General features: G+C 37.0%; 1 protein-coding gene across 1 annotated transcript in view; it reads right to left on the bottom strand.

The window, feature by feature from the left end:
- Window positions 1–18177: 18177 nt before the first annotated feature.
- The window catches only part of LOC112105626 (titin-like), a gene marked incomplete at its 5' end in the record, with an annotated part of 43742 nt that continues 41263 nt past the window's right edge, over window positions 18178–20656 (bottom strand). Inside the window, one exon of the mRNA XM_029910518.1 lies at window positions 18178–18489. Coding sequence (XP_029766378.1) covers window positions 18377–18489 — 113 coding nt within the window. The remainder of the gene's footprint in view (window positions 18490–20656) is intronic.

The following is a 20656-nucleotide window of genomic DNA, read 5'->3' on the forward strand; positions in this document are numbered from 1 at the left end:
TTTAACATGTATTTTTTTAATCTCATAGTTGTTATGACTCTCTGTTCACACAGAAGTCTGGGCTTGATCAGCAATATGCTTACAGGTGATTGGTTCAGGGTTTCTCCTTTTAGTTTCCAGCTGGCGTGGACATCTTCCTCAGAGATTTCAGTATCAAAGCGGGCAGTCTCTGTCTCAATTACCTCCACACTGTACAGGTGGCGCAGAATCTTAATATCCCGCTCTGAGGGGTGAGAAAAACAAAGGAACATTTGATGCCATCAGCCTTCAACAGAAACTCACAAGAAGAGCTTTACAACGGAGAGGCATTGACAAAACCACCCTACCTTCAATGTTGAGTTTGGCAGAGGTTTGGTCAGTGCCACAATCACAGGTGTATGTTCCAATGTCTTTCTTCAAAGCTTTCTTGAGGATTAGGATTCTCTTTTTGCCATCAGCCTTGACAACAACATTTTTTGATGGAGTTATTTCTTTGCCATCTTTCATCCATTTTACAGGAGCATCTGCTTTGCTAATTTCACATTGTAAAATCACTTCATCTCTCTCTACAGCAGTATAATCTTGAAGCTTTGCAGTAAAGTAAGGATCTCCCTCTGCAAATACAAGTTGAGATAAGCATATGACAGTTTTAATTGTTTTAAAAGCACAATTAGTCCTTTTAATAAAGTTTGTACCATCTTAGGCCATGTAGGATACATAAGGCATAGTCTTAAAGCTTTTTATTCCTGTCAAGTGTCTGAACAGAGGATTAACAACAATAAAAATTATAACACTGTTATTTTTCTGAGTGTCCGAACATTTTGATATATATTTATATTGGTTGTGGTGATTTGATTACAAAAGCCAGCAAAAACCTATTAGCGTAGCTATTCAAAAGCAGCACAGGAAGAAGTAAATTCAGAGTAATAATTGCTAACTTCACTGGAAAATATTGTGCTGGCTCTCCAAAGAATATAAACTGCTTAACAGCTCCAAAGCACTGTACATATATTAATCAACAAATCCTCGCAACAGTTCTGAGAAGTTTTTAAATAATTAGTATTATCTTTGTAAACATAGAAATGGAGACACAAAGAGATTCAGGTGACTTGTCAAGAGCACACACTGTGTTTGTGGCAGAGCAGGGATTTGTAAACAAGACTTTCTGATTCCAATAGTGTGTTCTTTTTTCAGGAATACATATAATATCCAATATGTAAATTCATACTGAATAAAAGTGGAATACACTTACCAATAACCGTGAGTTTAGCTTCAGAAGATTTGTGCATAGCTTCCACTCTGATCTGAGAAGTGTCATCAATAGAGAGATCTTTAAATATGAGTGTATGGAATTTGCCATCGTCTTTCATTGAAACCACCTTACTGGTATGCAGTCGTTGGTCATTCTTGAACCAGGCAACAGGGATATTGTCATGAGACAGTTCTACAGTAAACTCTGCAGTCTCACGCTCCTTTGCTGTTACATCTTTGAGAGGAGTAATGAATTTCAGACGAATGCCTAAACAAACAATGTGTCTCATTAATGATTATATTTATGTAAAAAACAATTGAAAGACAACTATCCAGTGTATTATCTATAGAAGCATCAAGTCAAACAAACCTTCAATGATCAACTTGGCACTTGTTCTTTTATCTTCAGCTTCAAACATATATTTAGCTTCATCCTCAAATGCAACTGTCTTAATTACCAGGGCATGTCTTGTGCCCTCTGAGATAATTTCAAACTTCTCATCACCCGCGATCTCTTGTGTTCCTTTCAACCAACGGAAAGTCTTGGGTTCCCTAGACACCTCACATTCAAACTTGGCCTCATCCTTCTCAAAGACCTTGACATCACTGAGTGGAGTGATAAAGATGAGAGGTAGTTCTGAAATCAGAGAAGATCATTACAAGTTCAGAGATGCATTTATTCTGGCTTTTTTATTGGTAGATTTAATAAGAAAGTTTTGTATGCACTGAGAATGTCGCCACTATACCTTTCACTTTCAGATTAGCTGCACTTTTAGCATTTGCAGCCTGGAAGGACACTTCTCCAGTCATATCCAGTTTGCAATTATAAAGGATAAGAACATGCTTCTTCCCATCTTCGATTATTTCACAGTTCTGGTTTGAAGGAGGAAATAAATATAATTTTTCTAAGCCATCATCCATCACATGTTACTATGGGGAATTTTTATTTTTTAAATGTACATTGTGATTTAAAAAATAATGAAAGAGGCTTACAGGTGAAGGTGTTAAAGTTTCTCCTTTTAACTTCCATATGGGGTGGACATCGGGCTCAGAGATTTCAACCTCAAAACGAGCTGTTTCACCAACAAATATCTCCACTCCATACAGGGGGCGCTCCACTTTTATTATACGAGCTGGAAGCACAAAAACACAGGTCAACTTTACTGTATTAAGCTATATGTTACAAGGTTTTCAGCTGCGGTCCAGTCGGAAAGGCGTGGCCACTTACGCTCAATGTTAACATTAGCTTTTGTCTTGTCAGTTCCACAGTCACACTCGTAGTTGCCCTTATCACCATCTTCAATCTTCTTGATTTTTAGGATACGGCGTGTGCCCTCGGTCTTTATGGAGATTCTCTTGGAAGCTGTAAGCTCTTGTCCATCTTTGTACCATTTCACCGGTACATCTTTGCTAAGTTCGCATGCCAGAACGACATCATCTTTCTCAATAGCAGAATAGTCTTGTAATTTCACGGTGAAGTATGGATCGGCCTCTACAAACGGCATGTTGGTTGTGAAACAGTTAGTAAACTTGCAATCAATATATAATTGAAGGCATATTGAAACGTAAGAAGTTATTAAAACAAATGTTTTGTCACTGTTCCTTTAAGAAATTGTTTATATTAAGTGGTGGTAATACTTTACCTAAGACTTGGAGCTTTGCACGAGTGTGCAAGCCCTTGACTTCAGCCTTTATCTCAGAGATATCATCAAGTGTCACTTCTCTCATTTCTAATTTGTGAGTCTTGCCTTCTGCATGAATCAGAACCGTTCTGCCTGTGTGGAGTTTTTTGTCATTTTTGAACCAGGTCACTAGCATATCTTCATGAGAAAGCTCGAACTCAAAGTAAGCCGTTTCCCCTTCTTTCACTGTTTGGTCTTTTAGAGGTGTGATGAACTTCAACCTGACACCTATAATTAAACATTACTAGTCAGTACCTTAACATTAGGCTAGTGAAGTTCTAGAAGATGTGCTCTTTAATAATTTTCACATCGTCTCTGCTCATAATGAGATACTTGCCTTCCACAAACAATCTTGCTGTACTCTTCTTCCCTTCCACTTCAGCGGTGTATTCTCCTTCATCATCAAACTGTGAATCATTGATTACAAGGATGTGTTTCTTTCCATCTGCAATGATATCGAATTTGTCTCCGACTTTGATGATGTCAGTGCCCTTAGACCATATAACATTGGCTTCCCGGGTGAGGACACATTCAAATCGAGCCTGACGCTTCTCGGGAACAGTGACATCTTTTAGAGGCACAGCAAAGTCAAGTTCGATTTCTAGAAACAAAACAGAATTAATTTTTTTCAAGCACTCAGTGTGAACTTGGACTAAGTGATACTATACTCTATTTGCTAGTACAGTGTACCTTTCACTGTCAGGATGGCTGTAGTGAGCGCATTGAGTGCTTGGTAGAGGATTTCACCAGCCTGGTCCAACTTGACTTTGTGTAAGGTTAGGAAGCGTTTTCCTCCGTCAGCTTTGATTTCACAAGTCTGGAGAAATTACATTTTTAGTAAGAAAACTGGTATCCTAAATACACAATATTGGACTGTGTTCACAAAAAAGAAACACTCCAAATCTTGTTTTACACACAGGGAATAGTTGCCTGTTAGAGAACAGTATTGCTACCAAATCAAAATGATTTTACTCAGAAGGAAATTTTAAAAAGTAAAATAAAATACATTTCTTTAACGCTCAACTCCTATTTTTAGCTTTTAGGCACCCCTCTAGCAATTTACATGGGCCTGGATATTTTTGTTGTGATGTGAAGCCTTGCAAATTATTTTATGTTATTTGTTGTGAAACATAGTTCCTTGAGGAGGACCACATTTTCAATCATCATAAAACTTAATCTCTCTAATTTCTGTGCTGGAGCACTGGATGACTGCAGAGACACAACAGACCAGCAAAAATTTTACAATGTGACTAACATAAAAGTTTGTGGAACTTTCTCACAGTATTCTCATTTTAAATGAACTGCTTTTTTAAATGGGAGGATGCTTACAGGTGAGGGCCTCAGGATTTCTCCTTTCAGTTTCCATTCTCCAGGAATATCTTCCTCAGAAATTTCTGTGTCGAAGTTTGCTGTTTCTTTCTCATAAACTGTAACATTCTCCAGTGGTTTAAGCAGCTCAACCTCACGCTCTGAGATGCACAAGCAAACATGTGTAACATAGTCAACGAAAGTTTTGATACAACTTTACAGCAGTTCAAGTTTTGAATATTCTTGTTTTGAAAGGGTGAAAATACTGGCATATACAATAATTACATATAATATTCAGAAAAACTTCCTTACCACCAAGGGTCAGTTTAGCTGCATATCTGTGACCTTCAACTTCCACTGCATATTCACCAATATCTTCAGGTGTCGCCTTCTTAATTTTGAGGTAAATGAGATTTCCTTCTTTCAAGATCTCTGTCTTTTCAGTTGGTTCAGCTGGAATTTCCTCATCTCCCTTGTACCATTTAAAATTTGGTGTATCCTTGACAAGATTGCAAACAAAAGTAGCTGTACCCTTTGGTTTCACATGCTGGTCTCTTATAGGTTTCACCAACCAGTCTCTTATCATTTCTGCATGAGAAAAAGTTAATTAAAAATTAGGGTTCAGAGGCTATTAATACATATAAGTGGGTTCATAAATGAGAGAAATAAGGGCTTCTGAAATTTAGGTTATTCCAATAATAGAAGTTGTCATATGCAACCAGAGTAGAACATTTCCCAAAGACTTGTTTGCAATTTATGGAGGGCAGATGGCTAGGAGTGTCTATATGAGGATTGCCAAAAAACCAAAGACCCTCCAATAAATCATAGCAACTTATCGGGGAGCTGAGAGCAATCCATATATTTGCCAAAATTATCTACTAATTTTCAGCAGATAAAATCCGCCAAATAGGAGTCCACTTCCGACAATATTGATGAAATCTGGTTAATTCTGGCATAGAATTTCGAGCACTACTCCCCACTGATCCCGACTGGGAGTTCCACATGAGGATCAATATGACCCTAATCCTATAAAATGATAAACCTGATTCATCTCTCTTTGAGTAGCAGCTTTTCCTATAACTTCAGTGGGAGTTACTCCCTTAAATACCAAGAGTGAACATTTCAAAATGTGTTAAACAAAGGTGAAGAATAATGAACCCATTACCTAAGGAATAAAAATAAGGTGACCACCCTTTTGTGCTCCTTTTCAGGTACCAATCAAGTCAAACTTTCCTAATTTTAAAGCACCCCAAACATGCACGCAAATTGAAAGGAGAAAAATTAGAGTTTGATTCTGATTGCTTACCTATTACTTGAACAACAGAGTCACATTTGAGGTCAGTATCTTCCACTGTCACAGTATAAGTGCCAGCATCAGAGTCATCTGCATCAGTGATGGTGAGGGCGCGTTGCAAACCAATAATATTCAGAGCGTACTTTCCAGGCTTATCATTTATGATCTTTCCATCCTTCCTCCACACCACATCTCTCTCTTTGTTCAGCTCACAGCTCAGATAAAATGGCTGCCCTTTGACCACTGTGACTTGTTCCTCAAGAGTTTTCACAAAACGCACTGGTATTTCTGTGGGAAGAGGGAAACATATTTTGATGCATTTTATTTCTTATACAGCATAGAGACGCACTGCATATAGAATGAAAATATGAAATGATCAATGGAAATTATGATATTTACTGAAAACTCACAATATACAAACATATTTAAAGCTGTAAATTATAGCTATCCTTTAAGTTGTTGAAGAATCTGAAGCATATTCAGGGTGCAAGGAAATACCTTCAACAGTGAGTTTAGCTGTGGAGGTCTTTTCTTTGTTTCCCAGACGTAGCACACAAGTGTACTCGCCGGAGTCTGAAAGCTGGACATCAATAATATGCAGCTTCCTGTCTTTGCCATCTGCAATAAACCGGTGCTTTGGGCTCTCTCGGATGTTATTTCCGTCTTTCATCCAGCTGGTAATTGCAGTAGAGGGAGAGATAAGAACCTCAAAGATTGCAGAAGAGCCAATAGATTCAGCTTCTTTCAGCACTATGTCCTTCATTTCTTTGACAAACTTGAGTGGCACAGCTTTAAGTTGGTAGGTGAAGGGTGGCTCCTCAGGAGGTTTTTCACCACCACTGCCCGGCCTTAGTTTCCTCCTCTCGAGTTCTGCAGGGGATGGTGTCTTCTTGGCTATAAGTCAGATGTAGAGATGAATAAACTCATCCCAATTTAGAGTTTTGCTTGTATGCATGCTGTAGAAACTGGGCTGAATGAGGTTCATGAGCCAGACGCTTAGTTGCCAGTTTGACAAAATTGACAGTGATGCAATTAGAGCACAAAAACTGCACAATCAAACCTAGATTAAGCAGTCCACAATTCTACCTGGACCATGTTAAAAGCTGGGGTGCCGTGCAGTTCTTCATGCTCAAAGTTTCAACTGGGTTAAAGCATCCATTCACTTTTGTTATGTCTAAAACACCCACACTGAGATTTGATATGCCCTCCTTTACAGTTTTCCTCTTTGATTACAATGTATTCATAGTAAAGCTTAATTTGCTTTGTCCAGAATGAGGCAGAACATAATCAGAATCATAAGTCTCTTTATTTAATCTGAATGGCAACATTTTAGAGAGATTTTATTTAAAGTTTAATATTAATCTCTATTCTAAATTTGTCCATCATTTGTGTCAAATATGACAATATAAGCAAAGTTAAGTTTCATATCCTGTGTTAGTGGCTGAATCACACGGATTTTTAAAGATGATTTCATTAAAAATGTAACTTCAGAAATAGGAACAAATATTGTCTTGGCAAAAAAAAAGAGAGAGACACACAGTTTAGATGAAACTTTATCAAATCCTTGTCATTCTAAGTCATATTTGGGAAGTCTGCTGTCCAATCATTTACACCACAGAAAGCTGAAAGCATTCATTATCATTAGGATTTTATACATGCAAACTTTGCACTGTTTGTATTTTATGATAATTTTTCTTACCTTTAATAGGAGTTTTAACCTTGCCAGGTTCCTCTTTTGATGCTTTGGGCTCTGCAGTAAAACAGCAATAGTATTAGCAATGTATTAAGTCTGGTTAAGTAGATGTATGCATTAACATTAAGATAAAAATCTTTTAAAAAATGACATTTTCTCTTTCTTCTGTCTCCATACATATATATACTCACACAGCGAGGAGAAGGGTGTAAACATATACATTTTTATACAACATATACTGTCAATAGTTAGACTGATAGTGAATATTTTGAAGTATAGCATCTAAAACTGCATATCCTGTGGTAGATATTAAAAAGTGGAGCTTAGGAACCCTCCCTTTAACAGTATTTTGTTCTGTCGAAAAACTCGGTCATTTTTTAAGACTCGCTGTGAAGTGGCCATTCACTAACCCTAAACTCTCAGTTATGGGTTTTTTAATCAAATGTAAACAAAAAAGCTGTAAATGATAAATAAAATGGTAATCATCAGTTATGGGCAAAACAATGAAACTTTGTAAAATAGATGATTTCTCAAAGGACAGTAGTGGAAGAAACTGCCACTTCGCACGCTAGAACCTGTCTTTCCTGCTCTAGTGAGGCACTACACAGAAGTATAAATCTAAATACCCTTAACAAGAGACATTCATAAACTACTGCATGACTACCCAACCACCAATTGAAATGAAGGCCATTTCAAAAAATTGCAGCCCACACAAATGTCACTGCCTCCAAAGAACACCGATACCTTGACTATCGAGTACCAATAATAAAAAGCCATGTCTGACCCACCCACCAGTAAATTGAGGTAGCTCAGATCTCTTTTTCAACCTTTTTTGACAGCTTTTAAAAGGTAACACGCATATTGTAAAAACCAAGCCAAGAAATATATTAAGCTATTCATGAAATACGTGTTCAAAGGCAGAGGGCTATGCTTAAGAGTTAGGGATGATTTATCATAATTCATATGTGTTTCTGCTTCACTCTGCCATTCATGAACTATTGTTTTCAGTGTTGTTGTATCCATACTGGTCCCAGGATATGAGAGAGACAAGGCCGCTGAGGTAATATCTTTTATTAGACAGAAGTTGGTCTCCTCCACCTTGTCTCATTCATGAATTATGACAGGTCACCCCTTACTTTTGAAAATATTTCCCACATCACACCTCCCATTATCCTGTATTCTGTATATGTGTATACAATGATTGTTTTAATGTTTGAGCAATATGAAATGCAGGACACAGAATTCAAGAAATGATAAAAAAAGAGGTGTAAGTGTGAAAAATTTGTGTGAACCACTCTGCAATTTTACAGTAACAATATATAGATGATTTAAACTAACATTTAAAAATAATGTAAAAATAATACAATAAACACAAAAGATACGGATGTATGTTCAGATGATACACACTAGAAGACAAACTAGTGACAGATATTTGAATGCCTGTTCAGAGCATTGATGCATTAGATGGAGATACAAAAGGTACTGAAGGATACAAGCAGACTGACAAATAAACACAAGCAGATAATGATGAGAAATGGTGTTTTCTTCCAAAGCTTATATGATGAGCCATCTGTGGAGAAGTTTGGCAGCAGCCTTCTCACCTAGCTTTCCACAGCTTCTTTCAGCTGCTCAAATTAATCCAATTGCCAGTCATCTTCTGAAACTCTACCATGCTCGGTGAGATCCAGTCTTCTCTCTCTTCTGTAATGGAGTGATAACTTTACCTTGGTGGGCATTCTATTACAAGACAGCTTTTGGTCCAAAGGCTTTGTTTTCTTCTCTGTTTTCTTGGTGACAGGAGTACATTTTTTACTGCCACGTTATGCTGCTATTTTATCTGACATGTCTTCTGCAACAGAGAATTCTCTTCCAGAAAGCTTGAATTCCTCTATATTTAAAGGAGATTTGTGTCTTTCAGTTTAAGATTTGCTCACTGTTTTTAAGAGCTGAGGTTTCTCTTTGGGAGATAACTTTTTAATATTGTTTTTTTGCCCTCATCCTTTGACATCTAATAGGACTTTCCTTTACTGATTCAATTCCATTGCTTTTTTCAAATTGAGCTATTTTGTCAAGGTCTCCTAAAGAAATCTCAATGTCTCTACCATCTCCCAGAATCACCGTTTCAAATTCTTCTTTTCCTACAGACAGTTTTTCCGGAGTTTTAGACTGTGTATCTTTGTCTTTATCTAAGAAGATCCTAGAAGGAGTTTTAACTTTCTTAACTGGCATAAACCTTTTTCCTGCTTGCCATGTAAAGCTACCTGTTCAATCATTGATGCTTCTGAATCTCTCTCCTCATTTGGGTTTCAGTGGACTCTCTTTGGTCTGCAAACATTTTTCCTTCTATTTTCATTTCTGCATCCTGTGGCTTGAGAACTGAATCGGTAAAGATTCTGTCAGCCTTTTTGCTGGGAATCACCTCATCTTCAATGAATTTCCCAATGCCCCCATCACTTCTCAGTACAGCCCCAGTATCATCAGAGGATTCCAGGGAACCTTATTCTGCCATTTTACAGTCAAGATTTTTGTCAATCTCTTCTTTTTGAAAGGTATCTATTTTCTTTACTTGTTTGGTGGGAACCATGATTTCTTCAGCTGTAGGAACATCAGCTTTCTTGAAAATAAATTTCCCCACTTTCTGAGTTTTCTTGTTTATATCACGCTCCTTCATGAATTTACCCAAAGGGACTTTTTCAAATCTCTTCAGAGTGACATCTTTCTTCTCTCTCTCACTTGTTATCAGAGGTATTTCAGGTACTACTTCTTCAGCGGCTTCTGTAGTATCCATCACATAATCTTTTATGGCAATTTCTTCAGGTTACAAACTTATTTTATCTTTTTTCTCTCATTTTGGAACATCTCTCTTATTCTGAATCAAGATATCAGACTTTCTGGGAGCATCTTCAGAGAGGGAAATTAATGCATTTCCCTTTTCTTTTTCATATGTAGGAATCTTTTCCCTTTCTTTGGATGGAATGCTAGACTCTTCGGGGAATCTCTCATTTTCATCCTTCCCATGAACCTCTAATTTAATTTTATTCCTCTTTTCTTCTCTGGCACTTCTTTCAATGTGTTCAGATGCTATGTAAATGGGCTTTGGTTCCTCATGGGGTGTTCTTATTTTAGCCTTCTCAAAGGCAACCTGACCTATTGCAGGCACTCTCTCATATTTAACCGTAGGATTCTTCCTTGAAACTACAGTTATTACTGTATTACTTTTGATTCAGCTTCTTGGGCAACCATTACAAATTGTTTAAGAACCTCTGTCTCTTGTTTATCTTCCTCTGGTTTTAATATTCTATCAACTGTTTCATTTGAGATGTTCAGCTCAAATGCTTCTTCTGCTCAAATGTCCCTGCAGCTGCCTTGTGGCAACACAGGGGCCTAGTTATCTCAGGAGTTGGTGATGGGCTATGGAGCCTTTCACCTTTAGGTTGCCAGTTCAAATCCAGATCACACTAGCAGTAGCTGAAAATTGTTATTCTGTGATGTTGCCTGGCAACCTACATGGAGTTTTTGAATAGCTGTCCACATCACCAAACCAATATCAAAATGGACACTAATTGCATGCTTCACAAATGGTCAAGGACTGAATAAAGAGAATTAACTGCACTCTCATTTTAGAATGGGTCCCCTCTGGTTCATGGTTGGGCCACATAGTGATGGAGAAGACTGTGTTGTTGTTGCTTGTGCTATAGCAGTTTCATGGATGAAGCTCCTAAACTGTAAGCACGTCAGAGAGGGACGGACTATTCAGATGTGGTTGTACACAATGGGTCCCTGACCCTGGCTGAAGCCGCTGGATGCCACCCTATATGAATACTAAACAACAATAGTAGTGCCAGAGAGCTTCAGTGCTATTGGCACCTTTGCCAGAACTCAGGAAACAGCAAACAAAACAACATAGTCATCCTTGCCCAATATGTACAACATAAATGTATTTTTGCTGTACACATAATATAACAGGCATACAACACATACAGATGAATGCCTGAACATACAGAACAAATATCAAGAAATTAACAGAATATATACATTTCATTAGACAAGTTAAGTAGGTCTCATCACCCACACTGAAGAGCATAGACTAGACCCCAATTGTATAGCTTTGGGGCAGGAACTATCTTTCTTATTATGTGTGCAGTGCCTAGTTCAATGGGAGCCTGATCCCCCACATGAGGGGTGGGGAGGCTTTAAGTATATTGGAAATAATAAATGATCAAATCCCACAGCCCTTAGGTGTCATGTTGTCTTCAGTGTATATAGTCACGTAAGAAATGGCTGCAGGATGGTACTGCAAATTAGCAAACACTCTACAGAATCCATGTTAATACCTGCTTTCTTTCCAACCACTGGAGTTGTCACTGGAGCAGCAACAGGGACTGGCTCGGCTGGTGGTTTGGGAGATTTTAGAGCTGTAGAAAGAATTAAAATGTATTAATTAATTGATTTTAATGTATATGTTTATTAAAACTTATTACACAGCACTTTCTCAAGTGCCCTATAAAGCATGCATTTACTAGATCCTCACTCACAACAAATACTCAGGAAATATCCTTCACTCCTGGTAGTGCGAACAGTTAGCCAAGATATTTGCTTAACACACTTTTAACTGGAACCAACTCAATGGTAAAAGGCAAGATGTACAGGGAAATGCGTGTACAATTATTTATGTTGAAAGGACTCTTACCTACTGCGGGTTTCGGTTCAGGAAGTGGGATAGCTGCTGGCTTAGGTTCTGGCACTTTAAACACACAATAACCAATAGGTTAGTATAAATATTTTATAACCTTATTTCAAAATACAGAAAAATCATAACGGAGAAGTGCAAAATGTTAGTGAAACTTTAAAACACAGACAATTAATAGAAGACAGACTTTTTTATTTTATTTTTTTAACTTGCAAAATCCACTGATGAAAGACAGAAGGGCAAATACATATACAGCAAGATGCAGAGCTCTCAATGGAATTAAATTCTTTAAGCACTGAAGAACTAAAGAGGAAATAAAACCCAGAAGAATGCAAAGAGGCTAAAAAGGACAATTTTTATGGCTGAATGATATTAATGATTAGTTTAGCTTATATAAAATGGTGTTCACTGATGGATGCAGTTTAGTTGCAGATATAAGGAAAAGAGCACCACACATTCGGTACCTTTCTCTGGTTCAGGCGGTTTCTCCTCTTTTTTCGTGACAGGTGGTATCTCAATTTTCTGCTTGGGAACTTCTGGCTCTTTAAAATATTATTTTTATTTTGAAAGATATGTTTAAATTCCTTGACTACCCAGATTCATTAACTGAAGTAATTTTAATATAACTAGAGTGGTTTAATATGACATTAGAAATTTAGTCAAGTTCTATATATGTGCTTAAGATTTTCAGTTGACCTTAGGTTTAAGGTACATATATATTGTTAACAATCAGACTTAGATAAAACTAGAAACAGAAAACAGACAGTAGGACATGCAGTTAAAAGACCATAATTGGATCAACTGTGGTTTATGCTTTCTTACATTTTAGTTTACATTATAAAACATTTTTAAAGTTCTCTTTTAGACTCAGAAAGAGAAATAGCCACCAAGTTCACAATTCCAATCTGGACCTAGATTTTCCCAAAGTTTGGGTATATTTTTAGTAAAAACTTAAACTCAGCATATTACAGGCGTGGAGGACATTTGCACAATTCTGATCTGAATCCAGGTTTAGACACTAAGCCCAATAAATTGCTAATCAGAAATAGGATTTTGGTTTGGGTGTCTCCATAATCAGAAGCATATGAATGTGATCTTGACTTGTACCTTCAGGTTTCTTTATCTTTTCTACTGGTTTAGGTTCTGGTTTAGTTTCTACTTTAGGTTCTTTCTCAGGTTTCGGTTTTTCCTCTTCAGGTGTTTTTCTAGGAACTTTGAAAGAGAAAGAATTTCAGTTTTTAAAGCCCTATATGAATGAAGAAGATGGTAATTAAGATAAAGATTTAAAAATTATCTGAACAGAGAAGAAATATGAAACAACCAGTATAGTGTCAGGAATATAGCTTTTATGTAATTATTATGGTTATTATCATAATGGCAATTTTACATTCAGTCACTTGGAGCAAAAAATGTTTTAATTTAGAGTGGCCTATCTGCTGGAAAATGTATATTTTAACATTCAGACTTAGAATAAAATTAGTTATTAGATCATTTGAATGAAAAAGCCACTGAATTTACACAGAACTATAATCCTAGGATATTTTAGAACTCAATATAATATTGAAGACTTGTAAGATCTTCAATTTGAATATATCTATACATCAAGTAAAACATGTTAATAATGAAATTACATATCAAGTTAATTTTAGTCTTGCCCATAACAATGACATATTTGATCACAAATGTTTTATCAGTAACAGATGAAACCAATAATACTGCTTAAAATTTGTTAAATTTATTTTTGGAGACATAAGAGAGAAGCTTTTAGGAATCCTTCATGACATTTCTGGTATTTTGAATAAATAATAGATTCACCAACCAAAAGCCACACTACCAGTTAATTTTCAGCATTTTTTGATGAAGTACCTAAACTACCCATAAATTCTTACTGTACTTGATAATTTGAATTACTGTATTAATGCCAACATTTCTTGTGAGCACAAAAATAATGTATTATGAGTTATTTTTAAATGATCAATTAGAGTGGATAATTCTTCACTAACATCTGAAATTACAAACGAATTTCAGGGCCAAAATGGTTGATTCTGGATTAAACTCCAATTGACTTCAAAAAGAGCAGGTTTAAGCCCTCTATTTTGTTGTTACCTTTTGCAAGGTAAATTGTATATCTTATAAATCTTTTTTTATTCTACTTGTTTTTAATCTACCATAAGTAAAAATATCTCTTATAATCATTATCTAAAGAACTAGAGACTTTTAAAAAAGAATTATACATCTGAAATTCCACTTTGATTTCAGTTAATCTGAAACAGCAGGACAGATAATTCAGTGCAAAGAATGGGAGCTATTGGTTCCCCTCTGTATAGCATGCCAAAAAGCAAATGAGCATGACTGCATTGGGAAAGCCCCAGTCTTTGCAGGAAAGGAGTGGCCAGTGCTATCTGCCCTACTGAGCCCATGAAATGACCCCAATATGAACTCTGCATAGTCAGATCTTCACAGGACTGGAGAAGAGTGCCAGACTGGACTAGGGAATAATCGATCAGGCCAGCTTCCCTCTAACACAGTGGATATCCAAGCAGAAGCCCGATAGGTAGGGTGACCAGACAGCAAGTGTGAAAAATCGGGACAGGGGGTGGGGGGTAATAGGAGCTTATATAAAAAGACCCAAAAATCAGGACTGTCCCTATAAAATTGGGACATCTGGTCATAGGGGACCCATAGGGGAAGGGGCAATCAATCATTGGTTGCTAGGTAGCCACTGACAACATGGCTCCTGAATTAGTGCTACTGCCAGAGTAGAGGGAATGGGGTCCAGAGAACAGCATGAAAAGGAAGACTCTCCCAGGGGATGTCCTGATATTCTCAGTGTTCTGCTCTGCTTTCCTTTTAGATCCTTTGGATCTACTGGATTTTCAACCTGTTCCTCCTGCATGCAGCCACAAACTCCTTCAACAGGAAATGAGCCTCAGGCAGCATTTAGCTCATGTAATTTCCCAAATAACTTTCTCTGGGAGGGCATAATGCAGTCCTAGTGCAGTGTTACTTTGGAATACTTAGGGAATGGATTTGTGTGCTTTCACATTTATATCATGGCCAAATCACTGTACCTTTTTTAAGAACAACTTCTTCCTTTGGTGGAGGTTTAACTTCAGGAAGTATTCTGCGGCCTTTCTTTTCAACTCCGAGCACTTAAAAGAACATCATTTAAAATTTCAAAGTAAGTTCATAGCAGTAATAGCAGCCATCCAAATACACAAACCAAATGCTGATTTACAATAGAACATTCAAAACAGAAAATAAAACAACTGAAATGGATGCAGATTGTTTTACTTAATCTTTTTTTCCTTGTAATATCTGTATATGCTTGTTTTATGGATCTAGGACTAGTAAGAGATTTTCATAAAGATAACAAAATAAATGTATGAGTCTGAGGAACCCACAAAAGCTAAAAAATTCAAAGTTAAGGGTTAAAGGTAAAATTCTTCTCTCTGTCAACACAATGGATCTCATCCCTAATATTCTACTCTACCTACAGTTGCAGGTCCTACTTACCTATCTACCTGGATTGTCGGTCTATGGTATTTATAAGATGCCTGCTACCTTAATTTCTAAGCTCCGAATAAACTTAGGAAGAAGAAAAAGAGCCCAGAATTTTTTTTCTCTCGCTCTCTTGCAGGGATTTCACTTTTGGCACTGTACCTTTTAATTTCTTTTTCACTAACTTCCTCATTTTTGTGTAGTCCCACTTCCTGAAATTAAATGCTACAGTGTTGGGCAGCTGTAGTGTTTTCCTTGCCATAAGGATGTTAAATTTAATTATATTATGGTCACTATTACCAAGTGGTCCAGCTATAGTCACATCGTAGACCAGATCCTGTGCTCCACTTAGGACTAAGTCAAGAATTGCCTGTCCTCTTGTGGGTTACAGGACTAGCTGCTCCAAGAAGCAGTCATTTAAGGTGTCAAGAAACTTTATCTCTACATCACATCCTGAGGTGAAATGTACCCAGTCAATATGGGGATAGTTGAAATCCCCCATTATTATTGAGTTTTTTATTTTTATAGCTTCTCTAATTATATTATTGAGCATTTCACAGTCATTATCACCATCTTGGTCAAGTGGTCAGTAATATATCACTACTGCTATATTCTTATTACTAGAGCATGGAATTACTATCCATAGAGATTCTATGGTACAGTTTGGTTCATTTAAGATTTGTACTTCATTTGATTCTTTTTTTTCCATATAGTGCCACTCCCCCACCAGCACAACGTGTTTGGTCCTTCCGATATATTTATACCCTGGTATTATTGTGTCCCATTGATTATCCTCATCTCACCAAGTTTGTGTGATGCCTATTATATCAATGTCCTCATTTAATATGAGGCACTCTAGTTCACCCATCTTATTATTTAGACTTCTAGCATTTGTATATAAGCACTTTAAAAACTTGTCACTTTTTAGCTGTCTGCCATTACGTGATGTAATTGAATGGGACTCTTTTTCATTTAACTGTTTCTCATCAGATCCTACCTGTATTTTATCATCTTCCATCCTCTCCTCCTTACTAGGACATAGAGAATCTCCATTAATAGATCCTCCCCTAAGGGATGTCTCTGTCCAAAACACATGCTCGTCCGCACCTCTCGGCTTTCCTCCAGCCCTTAGTTTAAAAACTGCTCTATGACCTTTTTAATTTTAAGTGCCAGCAATCTGATTCCATTTTGGTTTAGGTGGAACCCATCCTTCTTGTATAGGCTCCCCCTTTCCCAAAAGTTTCCGCAGTTCCTAATAAATCTAAACCCCTCCTCCCTACCTTTGTCTCATCCATGCATTGAGACTCTGCAGTTCTGCCTGTCTAACTGGCCCTGCGCGTGGAACTGGAAGCATTTCAGAGAATGCTACCATGGAGGTCCTGGACTTCAATCTCTTACATAGCAGCCTAAATTTGGCCTCCAGGACCTCTTTCCTACCTTTCTCTATGTCATTGTACCACGACCACCGGCTCCTTCCCAGCACTACACATAAGTCTTTCTAGAAATCTCAAGAGATCCACAACCTTCGCACGAGGCAGGCAAGTAACCATGCGGTTCTCCTGGTCATCGCAAACCCAGCTATCTACGTTTCTTATTTATTTGAACTGCAGTAGGGCTTTATACCCCAAATAGAGTAGTGTAGATCCCCATAATTGATCCCACGTTAATATCCTTCCCTAACACAGCTCTCTAGCACATCCACCAGCTCCTGACTTACACAGTGGGAAAGGAAGGTGCGATTAAATCTAGAAAAATGAAAGATGTTAAACACAGAACAACAACAGATGACATCTGGACAACATCTTCCAAACATTTAAAAGAGAAGTACTTAGGAGCATACTGCAAAAGATGAATTTCAAGAACTACAATCTAGTGCCCACCAGAGACAGGAATGAGAAAATACGATTCCCCTCCCCCTCTGACCCGTATACTAGATACCTTTAGCAGGGGTAAGCTCCACTTTCTCTGGAGCCTCAACAGGTTTTTCAGGCACAACTTTCTTCCTTGTGGTGGGAGCTTTAAAGAAGACAATTTGATTTTTACTACCTACATCCTTAGAATGAAACTATTTTAAAATGAGAAAAAGAAAAAATCCTTGTGCTAAAACCCACCAAACACCCCACCAACAAATAACTGATTACACTAGCAACATAACAAAAGAAAACAATGGACACAAACTACAGAGTTCTTTCTAAGTAGCTGTTCCAAAGGTGTAATGGGATCTTTAATGACCACATTTGTAAAACAGCTCCAGCAATATACTACCCTGGAGAATCATGCTGGGGATCAGAACATAAGAAAGGCCATACTGGGTCAGACCAAAGGTCCATCTAGCCCAGTATCCTGTCTTCTGACAGTGGCCAATGCCAGGTGCCCCAGAGGGAATGAACAGAACAGGTAATCATCAAGTGTTCCCATTCCCAGCTTCTGGCAAACAGAGGCTAGGGACACCATTCCTGCCCATCCTGGCTAATAGTCATGGATGGACCTATCCTTCGTAAATTTATCTAGTTCTTTTTTGAACCCTGTTATAGTCTTGGCCTTCAGAACATCCTCTGGCAAAGAGTTCCATAGGTTGACTGTGCGTTGTGTGAAGAAATACTTCCTTTTGTTTGTTTTAAACCTGCTGTCTATTAATTTCATTTGGTGACCCTTTTTTTTCAGTGTGAAAGTATGTACGAATATGTTATCATATTATGCTAAGATCTTTTTCAAAGATTAGAACAATTTAAAATATATCAACTTTTTCATAAATTTCTTCATTTTAACTGAAAACCACACAAACTGACTGGACAGATATTTCTGAAAGCTCATAACAGATAAACAATTAGTAAGGAGTATCATTAGATTGAAAACAACCAAAACAAGCCCTGAGTTAGGCTAAAAGTAATATATTAAAAAGCCCACTTTTCAAGAGGAGCAAATTATAATTAAAATGCATTATATTGAAGCGTTCAGTAAAGCTGTTAATACTGATTTCAGTAGCTTCTTATACCTTTCAGCTGAACTTTTTCCATCTTAAATTCCTCTTTTGGTGGAATAGGTACCCGTGGCTTTGGTTTTTCAGGAATCTTCTTTTCGGGTTCTGGCTCTTTAAATAATATTGTGGCAGATTTAGAATACATCTACTATCATAAAGTGAGATGAAGAACATATAATGTACCAGAACCTCCATTCTGCTTCCAGTGAAGTCAATGGCAAAACTCTCATTGATTTAAATGGAAGCATAAAAAGCTCTAAATAAATGTTTTGTTGCTTGCACATAACGTGAATGTCCAGTATGAATTATGAAAGCACACTACTAACACGTGAACAAAAATACACGAGGAAAACTGAATATCGGGAAGACTATTATAATTAAATTACAATGAATTGAGAATTTAGAACATATTTACACATACAATAACACAAGGAGAAAAACTGGGACTTAACACAAATACAACACAGTTGTGGAGAACTACAAAGCAAGATGTGCACAATTTTGAAATGAAGGTGTGCATTTGACTATGGCTATTGTATATACCTTCTACTGGTAAAATCTCTTTTACTACAGAGATCTCTTCTTCTGCTGGAGAGAGCTCTTCTTCTGCTGGAGAGAGCTCTTCTATTTCTGAAGTAGGAGCAGGTTCTGGTTCTTCAGGCTCAATCTTCATGGTGACTTCAGGGACTTTAGAGAATATTGACAACTAGTATAAGACTGCCGTTTAAGACTGGGTCACATGAAGAATTATACAAATATCACATGAAGATACATACGACAGGAAAACAACATCAACATACACATTCACATTCACAGAGACACAGACAAACACACTTCAAGCTAAGTACATGTACAATATTTGTTCCCTGGTTAATCTGGCTGTTTACACATTTTTTAAAAAAAATTACTGGTGCATTCACGTCGTAGTGAGTGATCTGTGTGGGAGGGCAGATTTTTTGATCTCTAAATAATCTTGGATTACTTATGGCTCTCAGGAGAATTTTGGTGCACATTTCTGCTTCTGTATAGTGACAGTTTTATATAACATTACATTGGCAGGTAATTTGTTGTTGTCGTCATTGAAAAAAATGAAAAATACTGAACTAGATAGGACTCAAGTGCAAGAAATAATTTAATGTTTGCAAGACAAAGCAATAACAAAAATGAGAATTGGAATGCTGCCAGCATACAATGTTGTTAATAATAGCTTTTATGAATGGATAGATTGCATCTTTATTGGGGGACCTTCTTTTTTAGCCATCATTAAGAATGCTTTTTCTTCAATAACAACTTCCTTAGATATATTTGCCACTTGAAAAATATTATGTAATTTTTAGTATGACTGATATTACACTGTGACAAATGCAACTATCACAGCTGATACAGAAAATGCACAGGACATGTTTACTTCAAATTGCACAGAGTACAATTTACAAATCTCATAACATATTTTGTTCTATCCTTTTTCTGTTAAATGCAGTGCTCTAGAGAACAAGACAGATTCCTCTTCATGATGATGTCAATGATTACATATATCTGTAGATGGTGGAGGTTCTGGCATTTTAGGTACAGCAACAGATATTTTCTCTTCTGGGGCAGATTCCTTTGGCACCTCAAGCACTTTAAACATATTAGTATCTTTTACTTGCATGAATATTAAGGATATGAACAAAACATTAAAAAGAACAATGAAACTTAGGAAACTGGGATATCAAACATTCAGATATTATATTGTCTCTCTCTCTGTAACTAACACACACACACACACACACACACGAGTATAATTTACATGACAAAGATTCTTCTTTATGATTATGTCAGTGATGACATGTACCTTTAGCAGGTGCAAGTTCTGGTTTTTTAGGCACTTTCTCTTCTGGGACAGCTTTCTTGGGCACTTCAGGCACTTTAAAGATATTAGTTCTGTTTACTTTTATGATTGTTAAAGATGTGTGTGAAACATTAAGGAGAAACATTACACAAAAGTCATAGATATCAAAATGCATTTACGATGCAACATTCAAACACTGATTAGTCACTTACACAACAAACTGTTATACACAGTACAGTTCACATGTTGAAGACACTTTACATATCTCAGACAGCTGATAACAGACTGGAAAAAGTATGTTAAAATACTGTTCAAGAAGAAGAAGAAGAAAAGGTTCTATTACTGATCTGTACCTTTTGCTGGTGGAGGTTCTGGTTTCTTAGGCACAGCAGTAGGTTCTGTTTTTTTAGGCACAGGTACTTTTTCTTCTGGGACAGTTTTCTTGGG

This window comes from Terrapene carolina, unplaced genomic scaffold (genome assembly GCF_002925995.2).
Source record: "Terrapene carolina triunguis isolate 2854851 unplaced genomic scaffold, T_m_triunguis-2.0 Scaffold62, whole genome shotgun sequence".
NCBI lineage: Eukaryota > Metazoa > Chordata > Testudines > Emydidae > Terrapene > Terrapene triunguis.